Source organism: Caloenas nicobarica, chromosome 4 (genome assembly GCF_036013445.1).
Source record: "Caloenas nicobarica isolate bCalNic1 chromosome 4, bCalNic1.hap1, whole genome shotgun sequence".
Lineage (NCBI taxonomy): Eukaryota > Metazoa > Chordata > Aves > Columbiformes > Columbidae > Caloenas > Caloenas nicobarica.
In genome coordinates, this window is record NC_088248.1 from 3,090,840 (window position 1) to 3,114,575 (window position 23,736).

Below are 23,736 nucleotides of genomic sequence, written 5' to 3' on the forward strand. Positions count from 1 at the left end.
TGTTTTTTCTTTCCAGCTCTGGCTGTAAAAATGGTAAAGTGGTAGAAAGGAATGAAGTCTTCAATGTGTGGAACTGCTGCAGTGGGTCAGGCTACATGTGGTTCTTGGCTCATACCTTTTGCAAAACGCCTTGAGTGCTTTTCTTCAATTGCTGACATGAAATAGCACACTTAAGAGGTGGCGATAGGCGTCCAACTATTTTGTTCTGTTTAATTATATCAATGGATTGGCTGCTTATGCTTTTGGTTCTCTTACAAGCATGTTCAGAACTGAAAAATTAAAGACATGCTAATGCACACGTGGTGGGTCGGTTTTGCAAGGGTCATTGAAAGTGGTATATGATTTGTGTGATGTCTTCACAGTGACTTACCCTGGTTATCTGTAGATTTTCTATATCCTGGTGCTTTGTATGTAACACAACGTATGTTAAGTTTGCTTATTAAGAATCATCTGGAGTATAATGTGGAAAAGACTGGCTAAACAGATTACATCTCTATAGGAGTTGCAAGTCATCTGTCAGTTCCTTAGTGTAGCTTCCTGATTTTCTGCAGTATAAGTGATGTTCCCGTTCTGAAAAGCTTCCCAGACAAGCAGGTCATAAATTAGCCATCAGATACACCACTATGTTTCTATATGTGTCCCGATCAGCCTGGAAATAGTTCAGAGGGTTTTGATGATTATTCATTTTTCCAAAAGTAAAAGTGCATTTATAAGTAGTTATTAACCTAAAATACGTGATCTCTTAAACTTCATACTATTAAAATGATTTGTTTGATGTAAGAGGGCTGAGGATCTTTTGCCAGGTAAGTCACCTCTTCAGGGAACACGGCTTACAGGAATTTTCCACGTAAGTTCTGTTTAAATGGTTGCTGTGTATAAGGAAGAAATCATAGTTATCTAATATTCTACGTACAGATTAATATTTGAAGTCATAACTCATTGTTTCCTATCTTTTCTCCTATTGAAATGGCTTTCAGGGTACTCCGCTGTCCCAGAAACTCCTGAAGCTAAGAGGACAAGGAAACAATCTTATTTCAAGCCCCACAGAGGGGTACAGTTCGTGGATGGGTCTTCAGACAGTGACAACGACGAACCGAGAAACTTCTGTGCCGCGAAAGAAAACAGGGCTCCAAGGAGAAACGTGGTTGTAATGTATGCTTTAAGGCAGTTTTCTGTGATGTTTATGCGACCTGAAGCATTGTTCTAAATTGAAATACTGAACTGAGAATCAGAGACTGGGCTCTGGCTTACTGGTTTGTGATTCACCTGCCCCTCAGTAAATTTTACAGGGTTTCCAGCTCTTAAGCCATTTTCTCAGAGAAGACGCTTAAGAGGGAGGAGTTCTGTGATGTTGAACGATACGTGTGATGTTCCTTATACGTTCGTGCGTTTGCCCCTCTGAAATCCTTTTAATGGCGCTTGAAGGCTTAGCCATAAAATATTTACTTTATTAGTTTTTAACTATATTAGAGTTCAGTTTATTTCATTTTTTTTCTGAAGCCACGGTGGACAGGGAAGCAAGTAGAGCTTCAGTGTGTAGTATAAGAGTTCCTGAGCTAAGGTGGAAAATTAGTTGCATGCCATGTTTGCTGTGCTTAGTGACAACTTTTTTTTTAGTAGTTTGGAAATTTATATTTTTGAATAAGCTGGGAGGGATGAGAATAGTGTGCAAGAGTCATTGCGTTGGTGCTGAAAAGGCAGCATTGAGAGTGCAGGAGAGACAAGATGTGGACAGACACCTCACACACCATTGGAGCAGTTTAAAGAAACCCCTGCCAGTTATATGTCTGTGCAACTGAAATGTGGGAATTGTCTGTGCCCCTTCAATGTTCTTGTGCTAAGCAAAACAAGATGGCTCAACCTGCTTTTTGTAATAGTCTGACTGAACTAATTTTTGAAAAAATTGTATGGGAGTAGCAACCTTAATAGGTGAAGTCTCTTGTCAGATTTTCAAGCCTTACGCAGAGCGTGGAGTTACTGGAGCTCGTCAGCAGAAATTAAATAATGCTTTTCCCTGCTGCTGTTATCTGAAGTGCTCCCCTGGAGTTTCAACTTAAGGCAGATAGTAAGAAAAAAAAAATACTAGTTAGCAGAGTGAACTCCTGTTTCTGCCTCTGGTTTAAGTTGTAGATTGTGCAAGGATACCGGGATGGCAAGCTGAACTCTAATGCAAAGTTTTGTGGGTCAGTCATACTTGCTTAGCGGCTAAATGAGCGTTTCTTCATGCTTGATAAAAACATGATTATGCAGAGAGGACAAGATTTATGATGTGTGCAACTCTGGCTTTGCTGACAAGCATCTAGATGTGAATCCCCGATAGGAAAGGATAAGGTAATTGCGGTGTTATCATTTCCATTTGGATTGATTTTTTGTTTTTAGATGCAGTTTATACAGAAACTTTTTCTTATCAAGGCAAAAAGATCTATAATATGCTAATAGAATTTTAATATTCCATTTCACTAAGACTCTTTTTAAAGTGGATGCTGGATTCACCTTCTGCAGCTTACAACTACATGACTTGGTGGATTGAAGAGGAATTTGGGTTATTTTTTGTTTTGAGGATTTTTTTTTTTTTTTTTTTACTTTGAGGAGCACAGCTAGAGAGCCCACAGGGCTGTATGTGCCTTTTGAACAGGACAGGGAGAAAAGGATTATTGATGAACAGTTGTCTCAAAATAGTGTGTATCTTCTACGTAAGTGGCACGTTGCTCCTTTTTTTCAGAGTTGTATTGCAATCTGCCTGTTGCAACTGCTAAAGAAAGATATAGTGAGGAAAACCAGTTTTCTTTTCAGTCTTTTACCTATATCTGTCTGAAGAGACTTGTAGGCAAGCCTTTCTGCTGGTGAAGACCCTCTGAAATGGCAAAATCCATACAGTTCAATTAATTTTCATTCAGGAAAAGAGATTTTTATGTGTCTATGGAGGGCGGTAGGATGGGAGACCTGTGCTTATGTTGTCCTGTCTGTGCAACTGACTCTCATGAAAAATATACAGGGATTGCTTTTCCTGCAGGTTAGCTCTGATAATAAGTATTCCAGTAAATTCAGGACTTTGCTTTTTTTCAGAAAGGTTCTTCCCATGTTTATTCGTTTAAGATGTTGCAGAAGGATCTTTGAATTTTCTGAGCTGAGAACTAGGACAGAGAGTTGATAATGCACTTGGGAAACTTTTGCAAAGGACTTACCTGAATCTGTTTATCTTTTGGACGAATACCTACTAACGAGTCCATCTGAGACAAACTTGGGATGGTCTGATGTTATTCAAGTAGCTGAAATGACGAAATGTATAAGAACGGTGTTGCTGAATTGGCAAGTGACCATTTAGAGCACAATATGAGAGTAAGTCGTGCTATTTCTGGTAGAGTAAACCAAAAATTAATTCTTTTTCTCCCCCTCCGTCCATCATAGCTCTGAACAATCCGATGATGATCAGGCTGAAGACGAACGACCCCAGTTGGCCTTTGTGAACGGTGGGGATCAACCCCCGGCTGTGAAGAAGGGCGGAGAGGAAAACACCAGAGAGGCAAAGATCCAAACGCTGAAGGAGCTTTTTTCGCGGAGAAGTGACCAAGAATTACTACAAGTAATAATCCCCCGTTCTTTTGATTTATTTCGATGACTATTTTGTGGGCAGTATTGCTAAGCTTGTGCTTTATTGGAGGAAATAGCCTCAATTCTTAGTAGCAAAAAGGTGTATTAGTATTTTAGAACTGCAGCCGTATCATGTTTCTATATACATTTGCATGCATACACATTTGTTAATATATAAAAATGAATATATATACACACACTTTAAAAAAATTTTTATATATATATATACACCTTTAGAACAGCTCAGCAACAGTGAATTCCAGTGTATAGAAAATTTTTCTATTATCTTTTTCTGTTGTGACATTTAATCTTAATTATAGCTGTCTTGCTTGAAAACTATTGATAACTGCAGCTAACAGATGAAATACAGAATGAGTGAAATCATTGCCATCTTCTCCAGTAAATGAAATGTTGCACCCTTGCATTTATGAAATTTAATACTCAAAAGCCTTTAGTAGTTCCAGTCAGGCAAAAAGAGAGTAAGTTTGAACTTACTACAATCTGATTATGCTGACATGTGAACCTGAGATATTTTGGCCCTTGTCCAATGTACAGTACAAATCTACAGTAGCATTATGGTAACTGATTACAGTAAAATATCTTCAGTACAGTAGAATATATTTTAGCAAGATTACTTTTCAGTGCTGATACATAACTAGGTTTTTACTGGCTTTAGTTTTCAAAGCTACGTGTGTCCAAATTAATCCGTTAAGTTTTCTGGTTGTTGAAATGTCAATGAAGGCTATTAGGGAAAAATCATGAGCCTTTTCAAAAGCAAATTATCTCACTTGCAAAAGCCATTCTAAAAGGCTTAACATCCAATGAATTTGGAGAAATAATCTAGGACAGCAAGGAAGTGCAGATAAACTTTGGGGCATGCTCTACATTTTGAGCATGTACTTTCAGGAAATGGACCAATGTGCCATACCAGTATACAGACATTTTATGAGTTAAAAGATCAGTTTTTTGGAGCATCTCGTTTTGTGATAGTAACATTGAATAGTTTTTGCAAAAAAGCTTTTAAGTAAACCTGCTTGGTATGTTTGTGAAGTAGGAAAAAAAGTGATGATAAATGAGATTGTATTAAAAATATTTTCCTGTAGGTTTTTTAAAGTGTTCCCAAGTGTACCTTATGTGGTCAGTCTAGCGAATTTCATACCTGTTAATTGTGTTATTGGATTTTATAATACATGTATTTTGGGGGTGTTTTTTAAAGTGTATCTCAATCACGCTGATTGATGATTGTCCTCCTCTGTTCAACTGCATCAAATCTACCACTTAGCAGTTAATTTGGGGTGTTTTTTTGCAGTCAACTGAATCAACACGCACAAGGGATGAACCCGTAGCTGCTGGTTTGAAGTTCAATGATGAAGGTATGTATAACACAAAAAAAAGGCATAGCAAACTTTAGAAGCCATAGATAATTCAGTGAAGTAAACCTGGTTGGGAATTATTTTTAAAGCGGTAAAGCATCTGTTAAAAGTTATACTACTGTTTGTTTATTGTAATAACACGAAACTGAATATACTGGAATATGTAGCCACTCATAACTAGATATTATTTGTGTCAAGACCCATCACAATTTGCTCTTCAGGTTGACTTCAAGCCTTGTTTGTAATTCTGAATAAGAATATTAATCTTAAACATTAGACAAATACCAATAGTTCTCCAGCAAAACATCCTCTGGACCATCCGCTTGAGCCCTCGGAGCTTATTTAGGGTTATTTGTTCTGCATCTGAATTTCTGCAGTCTCATGCTCTTATCAAAAAAAAAAAAACCTAAACAAACAAACCCCCAACACGTAGAATCATAGAGTAGTTTGGGTTGGAAGGGACCTTCAAAGTTCAGTTGTCCATGGTTTTCCTGAGGAAACTTCATGGTTTGGTTACAACAGAAAAAGGTATTTATGATCACTCTTGATTGTTTTAGCTGTTCTGAGTGGTTCATGTATTTTTTTCATGCAATATCATATGGATTTGGACACATTATGTCCCGGAAGCTTATGTGCTGAGGGAGAACAGTTTTACTCTGTTTCTAAAGTAGACGACTTTTTGCTAACTTGGTTCCCCCTATGGTACTCATTTTGATTTTCTGCTTTTTCCCTTCCTGGAAGACTCCGATTACTTTTCAAGGGTTTTGATTAATATTAAACCAATTGAAGCTAATATATGTCCCTAAACTTTTTTGTAGTTCGCAGTGTTTGAACTAAACCACTTTGATTTCTGGTATGTAGGCCCTGCCTTTTGGCCATTTTTGTGTTGATCTAAAAACTGTTTCACATCCTTTCAGTATGAGCCCACAGAGAAATCTTTTTGGCAGCCAAATTCTCACTAATCACAGCTGTTGTATAAAATATTTAGTTAGGAGTAAGCATGCCTGAAAGTGATGGTATAAATCACCTCATTTTGGACACATTTTTTAAAAATGGAGACATTACTGAACATCTGCTTATCTCTGTCAGTTTACGATATGCTTTACTTGTTGTGAAGTGTTGACTGTGTGAGAGGTCAGGGACAAGACACAGTTTTGTGAAGCATGGCTTTGCTAAAAAAGTGTGGCCATATCATCCTCACAGTTTTCTGTCCTTTCAAAATGACAAAAAATTGTATTTATAGCTTGAATCCAGTAGTTGTACATAGTTAAAACATGAAGCGTTGCAGGCGACTTATAGGTATGAAGATTAGATGTGACACACTGAAAATATGTGTGTGAATGAAAGAAGATGTAAAGTTACAGTAATACCTGCTGCTTGTGATTTGTTTCTGGTGGTGTTTTCTATACCTTTTGAAAACCATAATATCAGCGAGGATGCCCCTTGAAGCCTCATGTAAACCTAAATGATTGTTTTGTAATAGCAGGGGAAGTCACATTAATAAGTTGTTGGGGTTTTTTTGGTGGTGGTAGCAGCAAATAATAGTGGAGGCAATCACAGATGCCTCTCTAAATTTTGGAACCCCGGAGCTGCTTTTCTCATTGCTCGTTAATCATAAAATTTATAGAGATAACAGAGATTCTTCTGGAAGGCCCCTCCACTCCAGGGATGGTTCCATCTAGCAGTAATAGAGTTTCTTCATCCCCTCAGCAGGAAGGAATAATTAACTGTACCTAGCAAAGTGAATATCTTCACAAAGTTGGGGGTTTTTTGTTGTTTGCAGATGTGTGGGCTTTTGTAAGACCACAGGTCGATTTCTGAATAATTCTGTGTTGATAGGTTCCTGACACCGGGGTTATCCAGATCCTTTTCTCCAGTTTAATTGCTTCTAAAATTGCGCTTTCTTCGAAGGCTATTGAGTGCTCAACCCGTGACTTCAGAGCAGGGAGATCTTCAAAATACTCTGACATGGAACCCATGTATGTTTTAGAGCAAAGAGGTTTTCAGGGTCGCTGTTCATATTCAGAATTACCCTTCCTAAATGCAGCTTTAATTTAAAAGGTCACGGTCTGAAGGGCGAAGGAGAGCCACCCGCCCTCCATTGGCACAGTCTTTGGATGCTTCGAACTGTGCCCCTTGTATATATTTATACTTATATATAGAAATACGTAGACTTTGAAAAAATCTTTTCAGTGTTTTTTGGTATCTCTTGCCAGATCCTTTATTTAAGGAAGTGTTGCTGATGCTTTACTTTTCTGCCTTTGGAGTGTTTTCATGACCAGAGATGCTGGTGTCAGACAGCAAAGCTCTGCAGGCAGTTATTCTTCAAAAAAAAAAAAAAAATTAACTTGCAGTTCTATTTCAGATCATGGTCTAGGAATTTTACAATAATTTGGTCTGGTAATGGTGCTTCAAGCAAAGCCAATGCGCAGAAATAGGGGTAACGTGGTCTTGCGTTCGTGAGCTGTGTGTGGCAGCAGTCAGAAAATCAAAGAATCACAGAATCATTTCGGTTGGAAGAGACCCTCAGGATCATCGACTCCAACCATAACCCAACTCCGGCACTAAACCATGTCCCTAAGAACCTCATCTAAATGCCTTTTAAACCCCTCCAGGGATGGTGGCTCCACCACTGCCCTGGGCAGGCTGTTCCAATGCCCGACAGCCGTTTCCGTGAAGAATTTTTTCCTAATAGCCAATCTAAACCTCCCCTGGCGCAGCTTGAGGCTGTTTCCTCTTGTCCTATCACTTGGTACTTGGGAGAAGAGACCGACACCCTCCATGCTCCAAGCTCCTTTCAGGCAGTTCAGAGATCAGAAGGTCTCCCCTCAGCTCCTGTTCTCCAGGCTGAACCCCCAGCTCCCTCAGCCGCTCCCATCACACTTGTGCTCCAGCCCCTTCCCCAGCTGCGTTCCCTCCTCTGCACTCTCTCAATGTCCTTCTTATGATGAGAGGCCCAAAACTGAATGCAATATTCAAGGTGGGGCCTCACCAGTGCAGAGTACAGTGGCACAATCACTTCTCCAGTTCTGCTGGCCACACTGTTCCTGATACAAGCCAGGATGCTGGTGGCCTTTCTGGCCACCTGGGGACATGCTGGCTCACGTTCAGCCATTGTCCACCAACACCCGCAGGCCCTTTTCCGCCGGCCACTTTCCAGCCGCTCTTCCCCGAGCCTGGAGCGTTCATGGGGTTGTTGTGACCCAAGTGCAGGACCTGGCAGGACCCGTGACCCAAGTGCAGGCCTTGTTAAACCTGAGACAATTGGCCCCAGCCCATCGATCCAGCCAGGCCAGATCCCTCTGTGTGGCCTTCCCACCCTCCAGCAGATCAACACTCCCACCCAGCTTGGTGTCATCTGCAAACTTACTGAGGGTGTGCTCAACCCCCTCATCCAGATCATTGATAAGGAGGTTCAACAGAATGCACCTGACTGGGCAGGTCTTAACGCTAAAACGATAATCTCTTGATAATCACTGAGGCCCAAAAATATTCAGAAAGTTCTGGCTCCTATGAACTATTCATAAGTGATATGATTATCACTGATATTTAGTTATCACTGACTTAATATGCATAGTTTTCTTTCAGACATTTGGATTTAATGTTGAAAACTGTTGGTGGTGGCCTCTCCCCTGTATGCACCTGAGCCAGAAATCCTTCACCAGCACCTCCAGATTGGCAGCGATGCTCATACTCCAACTCAGGACTGGGGTTCAGCCTTGATTAAACACCAACTTGCCAAAAGCAGTCAGCTTGAATAGAAACAGATACCTTTATGCAACTTGTGTATAAAATGTGTGGCAATTATTTAAAAAAAAAGCTATTTCAGTTGTTATATATGAAAGGTAATTGCTTGATTAATTGCCAAACTACTAGAGAAAACTTAGAGGTAAATAAGGATGTACTTTCAAGCAGCTGCTTTGCTTCAAGTGTCAGTGTGTCTGTGGCCTATAATGGAGACTGGGAAAACATCTTGTGCAGCTAATAAGCAGCTACTATAGTGTCGATTTGAATGATCCTACTGCTTTGGGGTGAATTTAATGAGAGAAATTAATTCTTCTTTTCTGCCTCAATTCTTTTGAAAGCTCCCTCTCGTAAAAGGAAGCTAAAAGGTTCTCCCACAAATTACAAAAACGGAAATGAGCAAGTCGTGAAAAAGCCAAAATCTAATTACGTAAGTAATGTTTTTTCTCTCTGCGCGTTGTAAAGTAAGTGGGATTGCCTGACAGTGGTGTCGCATATGTATTGGTTACGTTTAAAGGAATTATTACTTTGACTTCTGCTAATAAATAGGAACTATGTAATGATCCCTGTGCATCCATGTTGGTATTCGGCAGATCTTATGCACAGTCCTGCACTGCTGTCATGGGGTTGGCTCCCAGTTATCCCAGTAGACATCCTTAAAAACCAGTTCTGGTAGAGGAAGGGAACTCTCCAGTAAACACTGGAGGCTGGATGGAGGATGGTGACTATCTTTGTGTTGAAATTTAACCGAACATTGTCCTCAGTCAGAACCAAATGAAGGAAACGCAGAGTTTTCCGTGAAAGCAAAAATAATATTACTCAGATATTTCCCTGCTTCCTGGAGGAGAGCTGTGAATTTGGCAAGGCGAGATTTCCTGGGGTTTGGGTTTGTTCCTCCTCACTAAACCCTTGGATTTGGTTACAAAGGAGACTTCACTAAATTATTACCCAGCCGGCCCAGCAAACTCTTATTGATACTATAGGCTCCCTGAGGAAAGGAACCCTGTGCTCTGTTCCATGGAGAGCTGCTGGGTGATCTAGTTTGTGCTCTTTCAGCAAATAGCGTCAATCAGCAAAGGAAATATTAATCAAACCTATTGGCATCTCTGCTTTGCATTCAAAGCTCTGAGAAGGAACTTGTGTAATTCTTGGTGGTGGATACATAACAGAGCAGCTTGTGGCAAGCAGGAGTTTTGGCATTCGTTGATAGGGAACCTGCCTTTTTGCAGGCTGATAGAGAAGCTATTGTGGATGAAAACTTTTGCAAGGTTTTGATGTGACTTCATGGTGTTGCGACACAGTATTTGTGCATTTTTTTACCTGTAAATCTTCATATAAACACACCAATGGACATGTTTATAGACTCTGGTGGGTTAAATACTGTGTGCTTGGCAATCTAACCTAATGGCCTGACTCTTAACCCTGCCATCCTCTGCCTTAAATATCATCCAGAATCACCACTAACTTTTTATTTTAAAGAAATACAATCTAGATAGTTCTAAATGATATCTATTTTGGCATGTAATTTTGCACTGTGTATGTTTATCTGCTAAAGAATGCCAGTCTTTGATGAGAGGAGACATTTGTTATGCTTATCAAAGTCGTGGTCTTATTTTGAGCATTGGCTTTGTACAAGGAATCACTTTGGCAACTTGGATTTATCTTAAGTGTTTTTGTCATTCTGAGTGGCTCCTTGAGAGTAAACAGTAGTGATTAGGTTGGATTTTTTAAAATTGGTGTGGTTTTTTTGTGTGTGGTGGTTGTTGTTGTATGTTCTATGCTTGTAATTTACATTAAACCTAACAGATTGCTGGTTTTTAACATAGCTGGATGAGTCAGAACCCCAAAGACAATGGGAGAGGCAAGAGATGCTTGTGAAGAAGCTGCAAAATACCTTCCCTGAACTGGATAAGGAGGTGAGCTCTTGTCTCCTGATGGCACAGCGAGTTTTGACTTTTTAAGAAAATTGTTGCGCCTGTTGATAGTCCAGATGAAACCGTCCATACACCAGCAGCACCCTCAGAAAGAGCCCAGGGTAGGAAGGTCTTCCCTGTTGCTGCTTTTGGAATGTAATATTACTGTGAGTTGAGAACAGTTTTGTGTAATCAGGATTATATGGAACTTCTTGTCCTTCTTTCTTTGGTCCCATGACAAGCCTGGCACAGTCAGATTTGATGACCTGTGATAAAAATGCATGAGGAAATTATCCATCCCTCTCTCTCTTGCTCTTCCCCCCTGGACAACTAGATATACTGTGTGCTTTGTGTTAGTTTAGTATCTGAAGATACTCAGCAACTGCTCAGGGCATTTTAATACTGTGCTTTAAATTGTTGGAAGCAAAGCTTGTTTATGTGGGTTCTTGCCCTTTTGAAAAGTGGAGTGCAGCTCTGCCTAGACTGAGCATATCAGGATAAAGTGAAGGGTTTTTTCCTTTTGGTTTCCTTTATTTTGAATCATAGGATTTATGGGGGTTGTCTCTGCCTCGTGCAATTAAAATTAAATGTTAGTGCCTTAACATTATTATGTACAGAAATGTAGTTTTTGCTTACCTTACCACAATACGAAATGTCTTATAATTTACTAGGAACTGAGAGATGTACTTCAGGAACATAACTGGGTGTTTCACGAAGCACTGGAGGCCCTGAGAGTGTTTGCAGAAGACGATGAGGGTAAAGACAGATTTATAATCCATTTTGTCTCAAGATAAAACAAACAGACTTATGATATAAATCTGTTCTAATGTACAGTCCTGACAGTACTATGTCTAGAAACGTGCGTTGATACTTGAAATTAGTATTATGGGCAGGGTAAAAGAACGAAACTCAATTTTTCTGTATTTTTAAGTGTCATGATTATTTCATCTTTTGCTCAGTAAGTAGAGTAAAATATCTTTGCCTTGCTAATACAGATTTACATAAGAAGTTGTAATTACCTGTAGGCATCTAATAAAATATATTTTGAAGTGTGTCAAAGCTGACATTCACATTCTGTTAAATAACCTGTATCTTACTTTCAGACAGCAGGGTTATTTTGGTTGGAAACACATTGCTCTTCCAGTTTCTTTAACAGGTGCATTTTTTTGTTGTCCCACCTCTAATGTTATCCTGAGACCGATTAAAATGGAAAGAATAGATAATTTTCCTGGTGAAAGCAGGCCTGTTTTCTGAAATGAGCAGAATTAATCTCTCTGCAGTCGGGCAGGGTGGTTCCAGGATCTCAGCCCGGCCGTAGATCAGAGTTCTTGAACTATGGGCTCTTACCTCGGAGTTTCTGCAGCTCACACACATTACAGAGTGTTGATCACCTATATTTTGAGAGAGTTGCATAAAACCTCCTCCTATTTGAGCAGTGTACAAATTGGCATTGCCCATCTTGCACTCACAGTTGGTGCTGTTTGCATGTTTTAAACAGACCTGCGTTATGTTTACTCCTTTTTTTCTCAGTAACGCCTGCGGTCGAGTTGTGTGTTAAATACTAGAATTGTGTGTTATATCCGTTTTCTTTTTGGAAGAACCTTGTGTTTTAATATTCCCTCAACCAGTACGTATTGACTCGTTGCCTTCTACATTGCACACACAGGCATGGAGTTTCCTCCCAAAAGCGAAGCTTCCGACTGGACCGAACCCTCCGCCAACAGCACAAGTGACGAGAGCAAAGAGAAGCCAAAACAGAACGAGCAGAACGGCTTTCAGAAAAAGGACAAAAAGAGCATTTGGAGCACCAAAAGAGAAGCAGAAGGCTCGGAGGATGAGTCGGCCTCGGAAGATGGTGGCAGCTCCCTCGACGAGGACTACAGCAGCGGCAACGAGGTGATGGACGACGGCTACCGAGCCAAAATCCTCGGCTTCCTGCAGGATGCTTCCCTGAGTGAACTGGCTTTGATCCCCCAGTGTTCTCAGAAAAAGGCTCAGAAGATAATCGCACTCCGGCCCTTTAACAGCTGGGAGGCTCTGGTAGGTCCGCATTCTTCTTTTCTTTTCCTTTCCCCAGCCTGCTAAGACTCAAGGCAGCTTCAGCCTAGGGAGCCTTAGATGGGTGGCCTTATCCCGATTAGGCTAAAATGCTCCGTTCCTCCTAAGCCAATAGCATTTCAAATAGTGTCATATGACCTGATTTTTTGAATGAATTAAGGGGTGATTTTCCTGGAAAACTCGAGCTAATTGGCTGACATTACCGTCACTCACTCTGTAGCTGGGAAAGTTGGTTGTTTTCACTGCAGAAGAAGAAATTGGAGCTCTCAGTTGGGAAGGAGGTGTTTGCTAGGCTGTTCTGAGCTCCTGTCGCAGAAAACCCATGCAGGAGGGGCAAGAACGTGGCAGGACCTTTTCTGCAGACACCTGAACAGCAGCAGCAGCAGCTTCCAGGGCAGCTCCATGATTGAAGGTGCCAGCATGGATCTTTTCAGTTTCATACAAGAAACACTCGTCTTTTTTTTTGGTTTGTTTTCTTTAATCTACTTCAGCTCTAGCATGGGTTTGCTAGCTGAGCAACACAGCCATTTTTTTAGTGGAGCGAGCTGCTGTGTTTTTATTAATAAGAGGTAAAGCATCAGGAGGCTGAACCAGAATCCACAGCAGATGGGAAAACGCTCTGTCTTGGTAAGTAGATTATCTACTGTCACTGGGATGTTACTTGCAAATGTTTGTTGCCTTCACATTTCCTGCAGTTTCAGTTAACTGCAAGACATCAGACCTGATGGGAGCAGCGTCCTGGTAAGAAATTTGAAGTGCGTTACAGCACATTGTCTTGTTTTAATTTGTTAGTGATTTGGATTTTAAACCAGTAACTAAACGTAGGCCCTTTAACAGACTAATTGACATGGGTTTTCATCAGTATGTGTTCTGAAACTTCCCGCACTGATGTATGCGAGATCTGTTTGTATTTTTTCAGAGCAGAATAGATTTCAATATGTGTAAGACAACAACTTTTATTATTTGGTGTGTGAAGTGTTTTACCACAAACAATAAGATACACTAAACAGATTTTTAAGGGAAAACAAAGCGATCTTTGTATGTTGTGTTGCAAGGGGGGGAGAGAAGAGGAGGATATTTGAAAAAAAAATCCAGGGTACAGGTATGCTGCACAAGAAATCCGTTTTGCCCCGAGCCTTTGGCTTCTCACAGAACATCTGTCATACGGCTGTTCCTTTCTAAACGTGTTGGATTTTGCCTGAGCTTAATTCTTCGCAGAAATATTTGCTACAGGGCTGTTCTCCTTTTTCTCCGTGTAAAATATTTAACAGAAAAAAAAGCTGCATGGGCCTGTTTGCGTTTAAAATGTGTCTTTCATAAAGATTGCTGCTGTCAGCAGCCACATGTTTGTGTAATATTGTGAATACTTGCCCAGGGTAGTAGTTTGCAGCAGGTTTTAGCAGATGTTTCATGTCGGTGTGGATTTAATTGTTTATAAGGATGCAGTAGCTCAGCGACCCTGCGTTTTTCCTACTAATTAATGAGTGGTAGAATAATGGAGAGAGCTGATTCAGTTTGAGCATTAAAGAAATTGGCTTCGTTTTAAGGTCTCTTTTTACTTTAATGGTGTATTTTGTAACACAATGTAAAGCACTAGAAGTTGTTACCACCTCTTAATTAGTACAAGAACTGAGGAAGATCTTAAGGCTCTCAGCCTGAGATTAAGACTAAAGCCTACTTATTTCTAGATGGAATGCCTTATTCCAGGAAAACCTAAATTAAAAAGGCTTTTTTATTCTAGACAAGCTTTGTAAGTTGGACTAAGACGTTTTTCAGATGGGTTTAAGCAAATTTCAAGCTTGTGAAGTTAAGAATGCTTGAAAATACTCTTTAGAACAGGTATTCAAGATAGATGTTTAGCTTGATCTAGTAACACCTGAAATACCCAGAAAAATGTTTTACAAATAGTGGTTGGTCTCCTCATTCACCCTCCTCTCCTGGTGGGTCCTCACCTATATTGGTTCCCACCTTCCTCTGCTCTTTGCTTTGGGGTCCTGGTGACACCCCAGATTTGCTTCCTCGGTGGCAGCACTTCTGAGCACTCGCTCCCCTTCCTCCTCACCATCGCTCTCCTAAAAAAGTCTTTGGCGCTTGATCCTGTTTTAACAGCGTTCTCTTTTCCACGCTGCTGGAATTGGCTGATGTTGGCCATGTAGTTTCATGCTATGTAGTTTCTTATTTTTAAGTTTTACGATTGTTAACTGCTTGAGTTTCCTTTTAGCGTAGCAACGTATCTGTGTAAGATTTGCTATATCCTCTCGTTTCTCTGATTTGCAGAATCACGAAATAATCCATCTCTTTTAGCACTTAAAGGCTTTGTGAATTAAACAACGTCTGTTGTTTTTAAAAATCACGCACAGGTTAAACTGATGCACAAAGTTACGCAGAAATTCTGACACAGCATATATTTAGCTTCTCACTTTTAGGGCAATGGGAGAACTGAGCAGCCAAAGCTGGACTGACTTGTCCCATGTATTTTGTACACTGCAGTAGCACACGAGCAGGGAGAGAGAAACTCAGGGGAGGTGGCTTTGGCTTTCTTATCATCTCTCTCTTTGTTTGACCACACATGTACAAGCTGCTATGAAAACCAAACTAGCGGGAAATCCAGAGGCACCTCGCACCGAAGCGGCAAATGCATCAGGCTGGAAATGGGAGCTGCTTGAAATAGAACCAGGGTTTGTTGATCAAGGTTGACTTGTGCCCTTAAGCAGTGAAATCCTAAATAACCTTCAGCTCGGGCTTAGCTTTGCACCACTTGAAGGTGATTTAGGATTTCAGTGGTTACTGCTGCAGCCCGGGACTCCATGGACCTCTCTTCAATGTGCGCTGAGGCAGCTCCTGGGTTCAGTTGTCTGTGATGGTCTCACATTTTTGCACCTCCTTTAGAGAAAAATGGACCCTGGGAGGATGTTCAGAACCTCTAGTAAACCCAAGGGCATTCAAGGATCTGCGTGATAGGGTAACATCTTGTGTTCCGCGTGCAAACCGGTGGCTGAAGCTTTTCTTGTTGTAACTTGGAGGTGAATGCTGACGTGCTGACACGAAACAATACAATTTCTGTTAATAACAGATGGCCTCATTCTCCACATCTTTATTTTATAGATTACAGGATTTATATTCATGCCAACCAGAGCTTTAGGCATCAAAACAAATGTTGAAATTTTTTAATCATCTATTAAAAATCATGTTCTTTATGTCTCTTTTTATTTCTAAATAGAAGTGTCTATTTAGAAAATTTCTTTGCAAGTGTTGACATGTGTGCGTTAGCCTGATTTAACCTGAGTGTTGGTAAACTTTCTGGGTTTTGTTGAAAATGGAACAAACCCACCAAAATAATCCCCAAGCTTCCAATAGTGCCAATGGTAGCTGTCAGTAGAGGGCATCACTCTTTTGTATGCTTCGATATGGCAATATTGATAAATAGCTGGACCATACGACCCTTAATTTTTTTAAAGGAGGAATTCTAGGAGGATATATGCCCGTGAACGATGATCAGTGCATTTTTTTCTTCCTTGTGGTTTTCTGTTAGATTGTGCTGTACATTGCTTCTATATTTTACACTAGAAATTCTGCAGATAAATTGTCTATTTTATTCTAAGATTTACAGTGCAAGGAGCTGAAATGGTGACCTTCAGTGTGGGTTCACAGTTTTGCAGTGTGCACAAGGAATATTTGGAGTTTGAGAGGTGATTGGGATGCTGTTGCTGGCTGCTACTTGAGTTACTTGCTGCCTGCAGGAGCTGTGGATTTTCACCATAGCACCTTGTGTTCATAGTATATATTTTTAATTATTATTATTTTGCAGTTCACAAAAATGACAAAGACTACTGGCTTGTCAGAAGACATCGTGTGGAACTGCAAGATCCTGCTGAAGGAGAGGGACGTGGTTCTAAAGCTTATGAATAAATGCGAAGAAATTTCCAATAAACTGACAAAACAAGTAACCAGGATTACTGAAGATGGAGGATGCGGATGGAACATAGAGCAACCCTCCACTCTGAATCAGAGGTATCTTTCCCTTTTTTATACTTAGAAAGATGTCTGATAATAAGATATACTTGAAGACTGGGATTTTCAAAACTGTCGTGTCTGAAAGTAGAGTTGCAAATGTTTGACACTTAGCAGCTATCGGAGCGCGATGTGCAACACTTGAGGGAATCAAATAAATGTTTTTAAGTGCATCAGGGAAGCTGGTGAGGAGGTTAAGAACATAAACGCAGGAATATATAGCAGTGCACAATGCCTTGTTTTACTTACTCCTGGTTTTGATGAATGTAGAAGCCAACCCTGAGTGATGGGATCATGAGTTGTCAACTTGTGTCAAAGAAAACTTCTGGTGTCGTGGGGGACCTTATATTTCAAAGAGGCCAAATTGAAATGAATCTGAGCAAACTTGTAAAGTTTATCAGCCGGACTGAAGACCTCGGTCAGGAATTCAGATGTATTAATACAACATAACCGGGAAATCTGTATCCGGTGACAGGGACACCGGGGAGGAAAGGTTTATTTCAGAGAGGTAAATTAGGAAGGATCTCCAAATGGATATTGGGAATAAAGAGAATTGAGGAGGAATGGAAATGGGTACGGTGGGGGTCAATTAGCCTGAGGGCTGGGGGCGTGGGGGTGATCAGTGATGTTTCTTTGTGTTTTGTGGGTTGTGTGTGTTCGTGTGGGGTTTTTTTGTTGTTGTTTGGTGCCGACACCACCAGTAATTGTACAATGGAGCAAACTTAGCGATGCAGCTGCTAAATGCCACTGAATTTTTTGTATTTTTAAAAAATCAGCAGTTGTGTAACTGCTGTTAACTGGTTGTGGATCGTCGATTTTAGAAGAAAGGTATTTATTGTAGTGTTCATTTGGATCATTTAAGATGTGTGAGAGTTCAGATTAACTACCTAGAAAGTTCAGAAACGCTCTTTGGTATTCAGGTGACTGCTTAAATAAAGTTTGTGTTTTTCACTACATGAGGAGACCTGGAGCGCATTAAAATATAAGTGATGTTAAACTTACGTTCATCACAGAAAGGTACAATTGTGTTTCATGGAGAAACAACTGAAAAATGGTAACACATTAAGCTTGGTTTCTTAACAGTTTGGAGCTGAAGCCGTATCAGAAGATTGGTTTGAACTGGTTGGCGCTGCTGCATAAACACGGGTTGAATGGCATATTGGCTGATGAAATGGTAAGTGCCAAATGGATTATTTAAGAACCATTAAAAGCTTTGCAAAAATAACTTCATTAAATTCTTTCATTTCCTAGAAACCCCAAACAGGTTATACGTAATTCGTTTCAGTTAATATAAGTCATTAATATTACAAACAGTTTCTCCAAGTGTTTAGAAGCTGCAGTTCCTGCCACAACAGGTTATCCTCGAACCATTCATTTTAATAGCTCCTTGCCCACAAATATAATTCATTCTACTTGCCCAGCATTTAGTTGTAGTGAGCCCCTGTCTTCTACGTTTCTCCATCAGTTTCAAAAGCCATGAGTGTGTGGATGGATGGGTTTTTAAATCCATGGTACAGAAGACACGAAAGTGAGTAATGCTGGAAAAGAAATCTGATTTTCATATTAAATTCCCGTTCGGAAATAGCTGGGAAATCCTTTGTATAACTGGCTCAAATGGAAAGAAACAATTAGTTTCCAAGTAATCGTTTGTCTGCAGCACTGTTTTGGGGAGGTACATTTTTGAAGATTCAAGGGATGAATTTGAACTAAAATGAAAAACTTTATAAATGGGAAAGATGAATCCTTGATGCTCAAATGTTGAGCTAAAAAGATATTGAGTTTTACTGTGATTGTGCTTGTCTTCTGTAAAACAATGTGGTTAAACAGAACGATTTTATAATTTTTAGTTAGCATTCACTACACAGTCATTATCTTACGAGTACAAAACATTATTATGCTCCACAGATTGTAAATTTTATTTAAATGGATTTGTTTTCTCTTAGGGCTTAGGAAAAACAATTCAAGCTATTGCATTTCTAGCTTATCTCTACCAAGAGGGCAATAAGGGTCCCCATTTGATAGTTGTGCCAGTTTCAACATTAGGTAAGTTAAAGGCTTCAAAATCGTTTGTTTAAAAAAAAAAATCACGGACAGACCGTGAAACAGATAACTTTGTGAAAGAAAACTTGATTTTCTTATGGTGATATTCAGCTCCTTAAGTAATTTGAATTGGAATGCAAACCATACTGAAGGCATGCTTGCGCCGAATTAATTAGACCTAACATGGGCATTTTTTTTTTAATATGCTTCACAGAAAGTAAAGCTACTTGTTACAATTTGAATGTGTTTATCAAAGTCTTTTTCCTGACTGAATATTGGCTGAAATTCCCAGTCTTCAGGCTGTGCTCAGGATTAGGTTTCATGGAATTTGAGACATTCAGTGTTTTTTTTCCTCTTTGCTGCACAGAATGTGTCAGAGCAGATCAAAATCCTAAAATTATGAGGTTTTACTATCTTTTCGTTGTGTGTTCTGATTGTTTAATGGCCTCAGTTGAATGCAAGAATATGGTGAAACAAAATGTGTCAGCAAAGCCAATGAGTTTGAGTAGAAACTGTTTTTTTGTGGAGTTAAATTTGCTTTTGTTGAGTGATTATAGAAAGGAGAAAGCAGCAAGTTTGATTTGGAAAGAAAATGCTGCTTTCCATGTAAAATACTTATTCAGGCTTCAAAAATTTCTCTTAACCCATCAGAAGAGCTTCAGGTTGTTCGACGCCAGTTTGAAATTGCCATTTTCAGCATGCTTTTAGAATCCAACGGAACCCATTTTTTTAATAACTCTCAAAAATGCACGTTAATTAAAACCTGAGGTGTATGTAAAGATGTAAGTGGAGTTTCTTAAACTTCAGGAGGATTTAGAGGGATTTTCTTAAAAATCAGATGTTTGGTTTAATGCTGAGATGCGTCTGAAAATACGTAAGACATAATAAAGCATAAATGACTTGTTCTTCTATTTTAATGATGCCTTACAGATAACTGGATAAGAGAAATTCATCTGTGGTGTCCTGAACTGAACATCCTTATTTACTACGGTGAGGAACATAATTTAGAAATGAACCCAATAATACAATTGCTCGCATGGTCAGCCTGAGAAAACATAATTGCTTATGGAAGCGTTGTTTTAAGACAGTTGTTTAAATACACATCTATTGCTGACTGCATTTCTGTGTACGGTCTTAATTTTCATAGGTATATATTATAAATTAATATATGTAAGTACTTGTGCTCATTTCATGCTTTGTTCTTTCATAGGATCCCAAGAAGATCGGAAACATCTCAGGGTGGACATTCATAATAAAGCCGTGGATTTCAATGTGATTGTAACTACGTAAGTGCAGTAATTAAATAATAAGTGAGATGTGGTTGGATTCCACTGACCTCTAGTGGTACAAAAACCAAAGTCTGGATTTTGGTGAGGTGGGAAGGGAACGTGATTTTGTTTTCAAGTGGTGATTAACTAGAATTTTATTAATGCTGTGGCAGATAGTACGTAATAGATGCTTTAGATATTATTGGTCTATCTATTAGGTAATAAATACTAATGAATACATATTCCTTTGTAATAGATTTGCACAGGTTTTTGGGAAGTTATGGCGCTGCCTCATAGAGTAAACTGTAATTATGTGCTAGTAGTGAACTGTATTATGATTGGTTTGCCATCGTGCCCCTCGTGTATTCTGTCCATAGCTCTTTGCAGTTTTAGGGAATTTAAATCATTGTGACAGCAGTATGCTCATGTTAAATTTGCATGTAATGTGTCCTTATATCTTTTTCTCTGACAGATACAACTGTGCAATCAGCAGCTCAGACGATCGAGGGCTGTTTCGCAGGTTGAAGCTGAACTATGCAATTTTTGACGAAGGTCACATGCTGAAGAACATGAGCTCTGTGCGCTACCAGCACCTCATGACAATCAACGTAAGAGCTTTAATTATCATTGGGTTTTGGGGACAACTCCAGTTTCCGCTGGTTTGTAGTGATGGGCTGAGGCAGAATGGAGTCTGCGGCATTTGGAATAAGTTTGAGCACCGCTCTGTCTCTAATAACAGCGATTTTAGTGCTGTTCTATTGGTACAGTAATAATGTGCTTATGATCACTTATTACAACTTATTTTTCAACATCATCTTGTCATCAAAAGCACTTTTAAGAAGGCGATCTTTAAGCGGTTAAACTATGGCTTTTGCTTGTAATTCAAAACTTGTGCCTAAATTCTTTATAACATTAGAGAAGATATGACATGAGAGGAACAATTGGCACATAAATTTTAAAAAAACAACCAAATAAGATCCCAACAGAGCCAGGAAGGCTTTTCTTACATCTAGATTAGGCTTCTTGAATAATCTGAAATTGGTATGTGCACAGTTCCCCACGGATCTGTAAACCATTTTGTTGACTTAAGCAGGAAATTATTCCATGAGATCTAAATTTATTTTAGGTTTAAATACTTATCATTTATCAACTTATTTTCTCAGTTCTCCGTAGCTGTGATGTTTCAGCCAATGTTAATTTTTAACCTGTTCGACTGATGTTTCTCACTTTGGTTTCCCACTTTGGACAAAAAGGCAAAGAACCGCTTGCTGCTGACGGGGACTCCAGTGCAAAATAACCTGTTGGAACTGATGTCCCTTTTGAATTTCGTCATGCCGCACATGTTCAGCAGTAGCACGAGTGAAATCCGAAGGATGTTCTCTTCAAAAGCAGTAAGTATTATATATTCTCTTTTTGAAAATAACTTTTTTTTTTTTTTGCTACAACGCTGCTGTTGCTGCATAACTTGTGTTCTATTGGTATCTTGGGGAAACAGGTAATGTGATTATGAAAAACTAGAAAATGAAACAATGAAATAAACCATTTAAAGAAAGAATGTGTCAGAACAGGATATCTCAGAATACGAATGGTCCTGTTAGATCTATCTATTCTGGCTGGGTTTTTCATCAGGTTAGAATAGTGAAGATAGTGTTGTTACAGCTGCAAACTTCACACTATAACTGAATTCTTGCAATATTTTCCTTAGAAGAGTGCTGAAGAGCAAAGCATATATGAAAAGGAGAGGATTGCACATGCAAAGCAGATAATAAAACCATTCATCTTGAGAAGAGTAAAAGACGAGGTAATGTTTCATCTTTAAAATGATGGGTTCATATTCTCAAAAAGCCTGATAAGCTTTGAGACTAACAGTAGAATTTGAGATCAAATTTTGTCAGGGCTAGTTTTAGCTATTTATCCAGGGAGAGCAAGAAACCTGAGCTGTCTTTTAGGAGTTTGCAAGTAAAAACGTGACCTGCTGCAGCTTTGAGTTTTGATGCTTGTTATTCGCTGACTATTTACAATTGGGCATTTTAGATAGGAAAGATTACTGGAAGATGATTTGGTGCTATCTAAGCGATGAGAAGTGAGAAATCCTCCACATTAATGACAAAAATATTTGTGACTTTATAACAACAAGGATGTTTTATTTTAACGAAGTTAACTGAAAGGCAGAGAGTATGTATATGTGTATGTGTATGACTATAAACGTGTGTTGTAAGTTATTTTGCCATCATCAAAATGTTTCTTCCAAAATCCAAAGCCTATTTAAATTCTTCTATTTAGAATTGCATATATAAAAGAAAGGGAAAACTCCGTAGTTATCTGAAGAGTGTTTCTGAGTACTTGCATCCTGCTGAGTTGAAGTTGCAGCCAATGAAAGGAGTTGGGAATAGAGGAGCTTAAAAGCAGCTTCTAAGATAGTGCAGAATTCTTGACTATTTCCTGCAGTACAGTTTTTACCTGGTGTGTTTTTATTTTATCAGGTCCTTAAACAACTACCTCCCAAAAAAGATCTCATCGAGTTATGTGCCATGTCTGAGAAACAGGAACAACTATACTGTGATCTCTTAAACAAGCTCAAGAAGACCTTTAACAGCAACGGTATGTGAGGTTCTCGTTTCCTTTTTTCATGCCCAGACATCTGTCGAATGCGATTACAAAGCCCTCGCTTTGTACAAGTGTCTAATACTCATAAACTGACTGTATCCCCTCTATGACTTTTTTCCCATAAGTTCAGGTACTAAGCGAACTGTCAAATTCTTTGTTTACAGAGAAAAACTCTGATATGGGAAATGTGATGATGCAGCTTAGAAAAATGGCTAATCACCCTCTCCTGCATCGTCAGCATTACACGACCGACAAGCTCAGGACAATGTCCACGCTGATGCTCAAGGTAAGGTGATGAGATTCAGACGCAATTCTTAATTTCTCAGAATTTTTAATGCAACTCGAGTAGATTTTCTTTTTTTTTTTTTTTTTTAATTGTCGGTCCTCTGGTCCAAAGTGTGTCTTTGCTGGACTTAATTCATTGTTGCTGCTTTTTATTTCTCTGCGTCTATCCAGTGGTCTAACCAAGCTCTGTGTGTATTTAACACAGATTTTTGTATGGGGTATTAGAGTGGAGACAACAGTTGTGGGACTGCGGTCATTTCCTTTTTCATTAGCTCGCCCTTAACACTTCTTCCCTCTACCCTAAAATTTAAAAGCAAAATATATATGAAAAAAAGATCTCGAGTGGGCAGTTGAGTTGATTCATAGTTTCTGAGGAGCAAGAAATATAGGCTATGCAGAACTAAAATAGGGAAGATAGAAGTATTGAAGTTTTGAGGATTATTTTTTCTGGAATTTGGCTGGGGTTAATGCCTGTGGAGTTTGGGGAAAATTGTTGCGTCTTTCTAAAGGATGAAAGTGCTCTGAGAAGGTTGCAGCTGGCTTCGAATTCCTTTTGCTTTGTTTTGAAATAAAGCCAGTCGAGGTTGGGGGGAATGGAAGAAGCGACTCGTTGGTTTGTGAAGGATTTTTGTCCCTTTTTTATTCCGACTCGTCCCGTCGTGCTCTCCAGATGTGGCTTTTCTTTTGCTCTTTCTTCCAGGCATGACATCCCTCTCCCCACCCTACATCTTGGGCTGGGCTTCCCATGTCTTCCACCATCTGTCCAAGGATCGGACCTCCCTTTTAGGGAATGTGTCTTCAGGGGAAGAGGTCTGATACGGGGCTAAAAGGTCGTAGGGCTTGATG

At 39.5% G+C, this 23,736-nt stretch overlaps 1 protein-coding gene across 2 annotated transcripts in view; it reads left to right on the forward strand.

Moving 5' to 3' along the window:
- The window catches only part of SMARCAD1 (SWI/SNF-related, matrix-associated actin-dependent regulator of chromatin, subfamily a, containing DEAD/H box 1), a 33,767-nt gene that overhangs the window by 6,316 nt on the left and 3,715 nt on the right, over positions 1-23,736 (forward strand). Inside the window, exons 3-19 of one of the 2 annotated variants that reach the window (XM_065633568.1) lie at positions 978-1,152; positions 3,409-3,583; positions 4,901-4,964; positions 9,050-9,138; positions 10,535-10,624; positions 11,293-11,377; positions 12,288-12,661; positions 16,488-16,690; positions 17,774-17,864; positions 18,634-18,733; positions 19,661-19,720; positions 19,941-20,016; positions 20,471-20,606; positions 21,252-21,389; positions 21,704-21,799; positions 22,482-22,599; positions 22,770-22,891. In XM_065633568.1, coding sequence (XP_065489640.1) covers positions 978-1,152; positions 3,409-3,583; positions 4,901-4,964; positions 9,050-9,138; positions 10,535-10,624; positions 11,293-11,377; positions 12,288-12,661; positions 16,488-16,690; positions 17,774-17,864; positions 18,634-18,733; positions 19,661-19,720; positions 19,941-20,016; positions 20,471-20,606; positions 21,252-21,389; positions 21,704-21,799; positions 22,482-22,599; positions 22,770-22,891 — 2,192 coding nt within the window. Of the gene's footprint in view, positions 1-977; positions 1,153-3,408; positions 3,584-4,900; positions 4,965-9,049; positions 9,139-10,534; positions 10,625-11,292; positions 11,378-12,287; positions 12,662-13,215; positions 13,307-16,487; positions 16,691-17,773; positions 17,865-18,633; positions 18,734-19,660; positions 19,721-19,940; positions 20,017-20,470; positions 20,607-21,251; positions 21,390-21,703; positions 21,800-22,481; positions 22,600-22,769; positions 22,892-23,736 lie in introns of those variants that run through there. The other variant, XM_065633569.1, reaches the window with a different exon arrangement.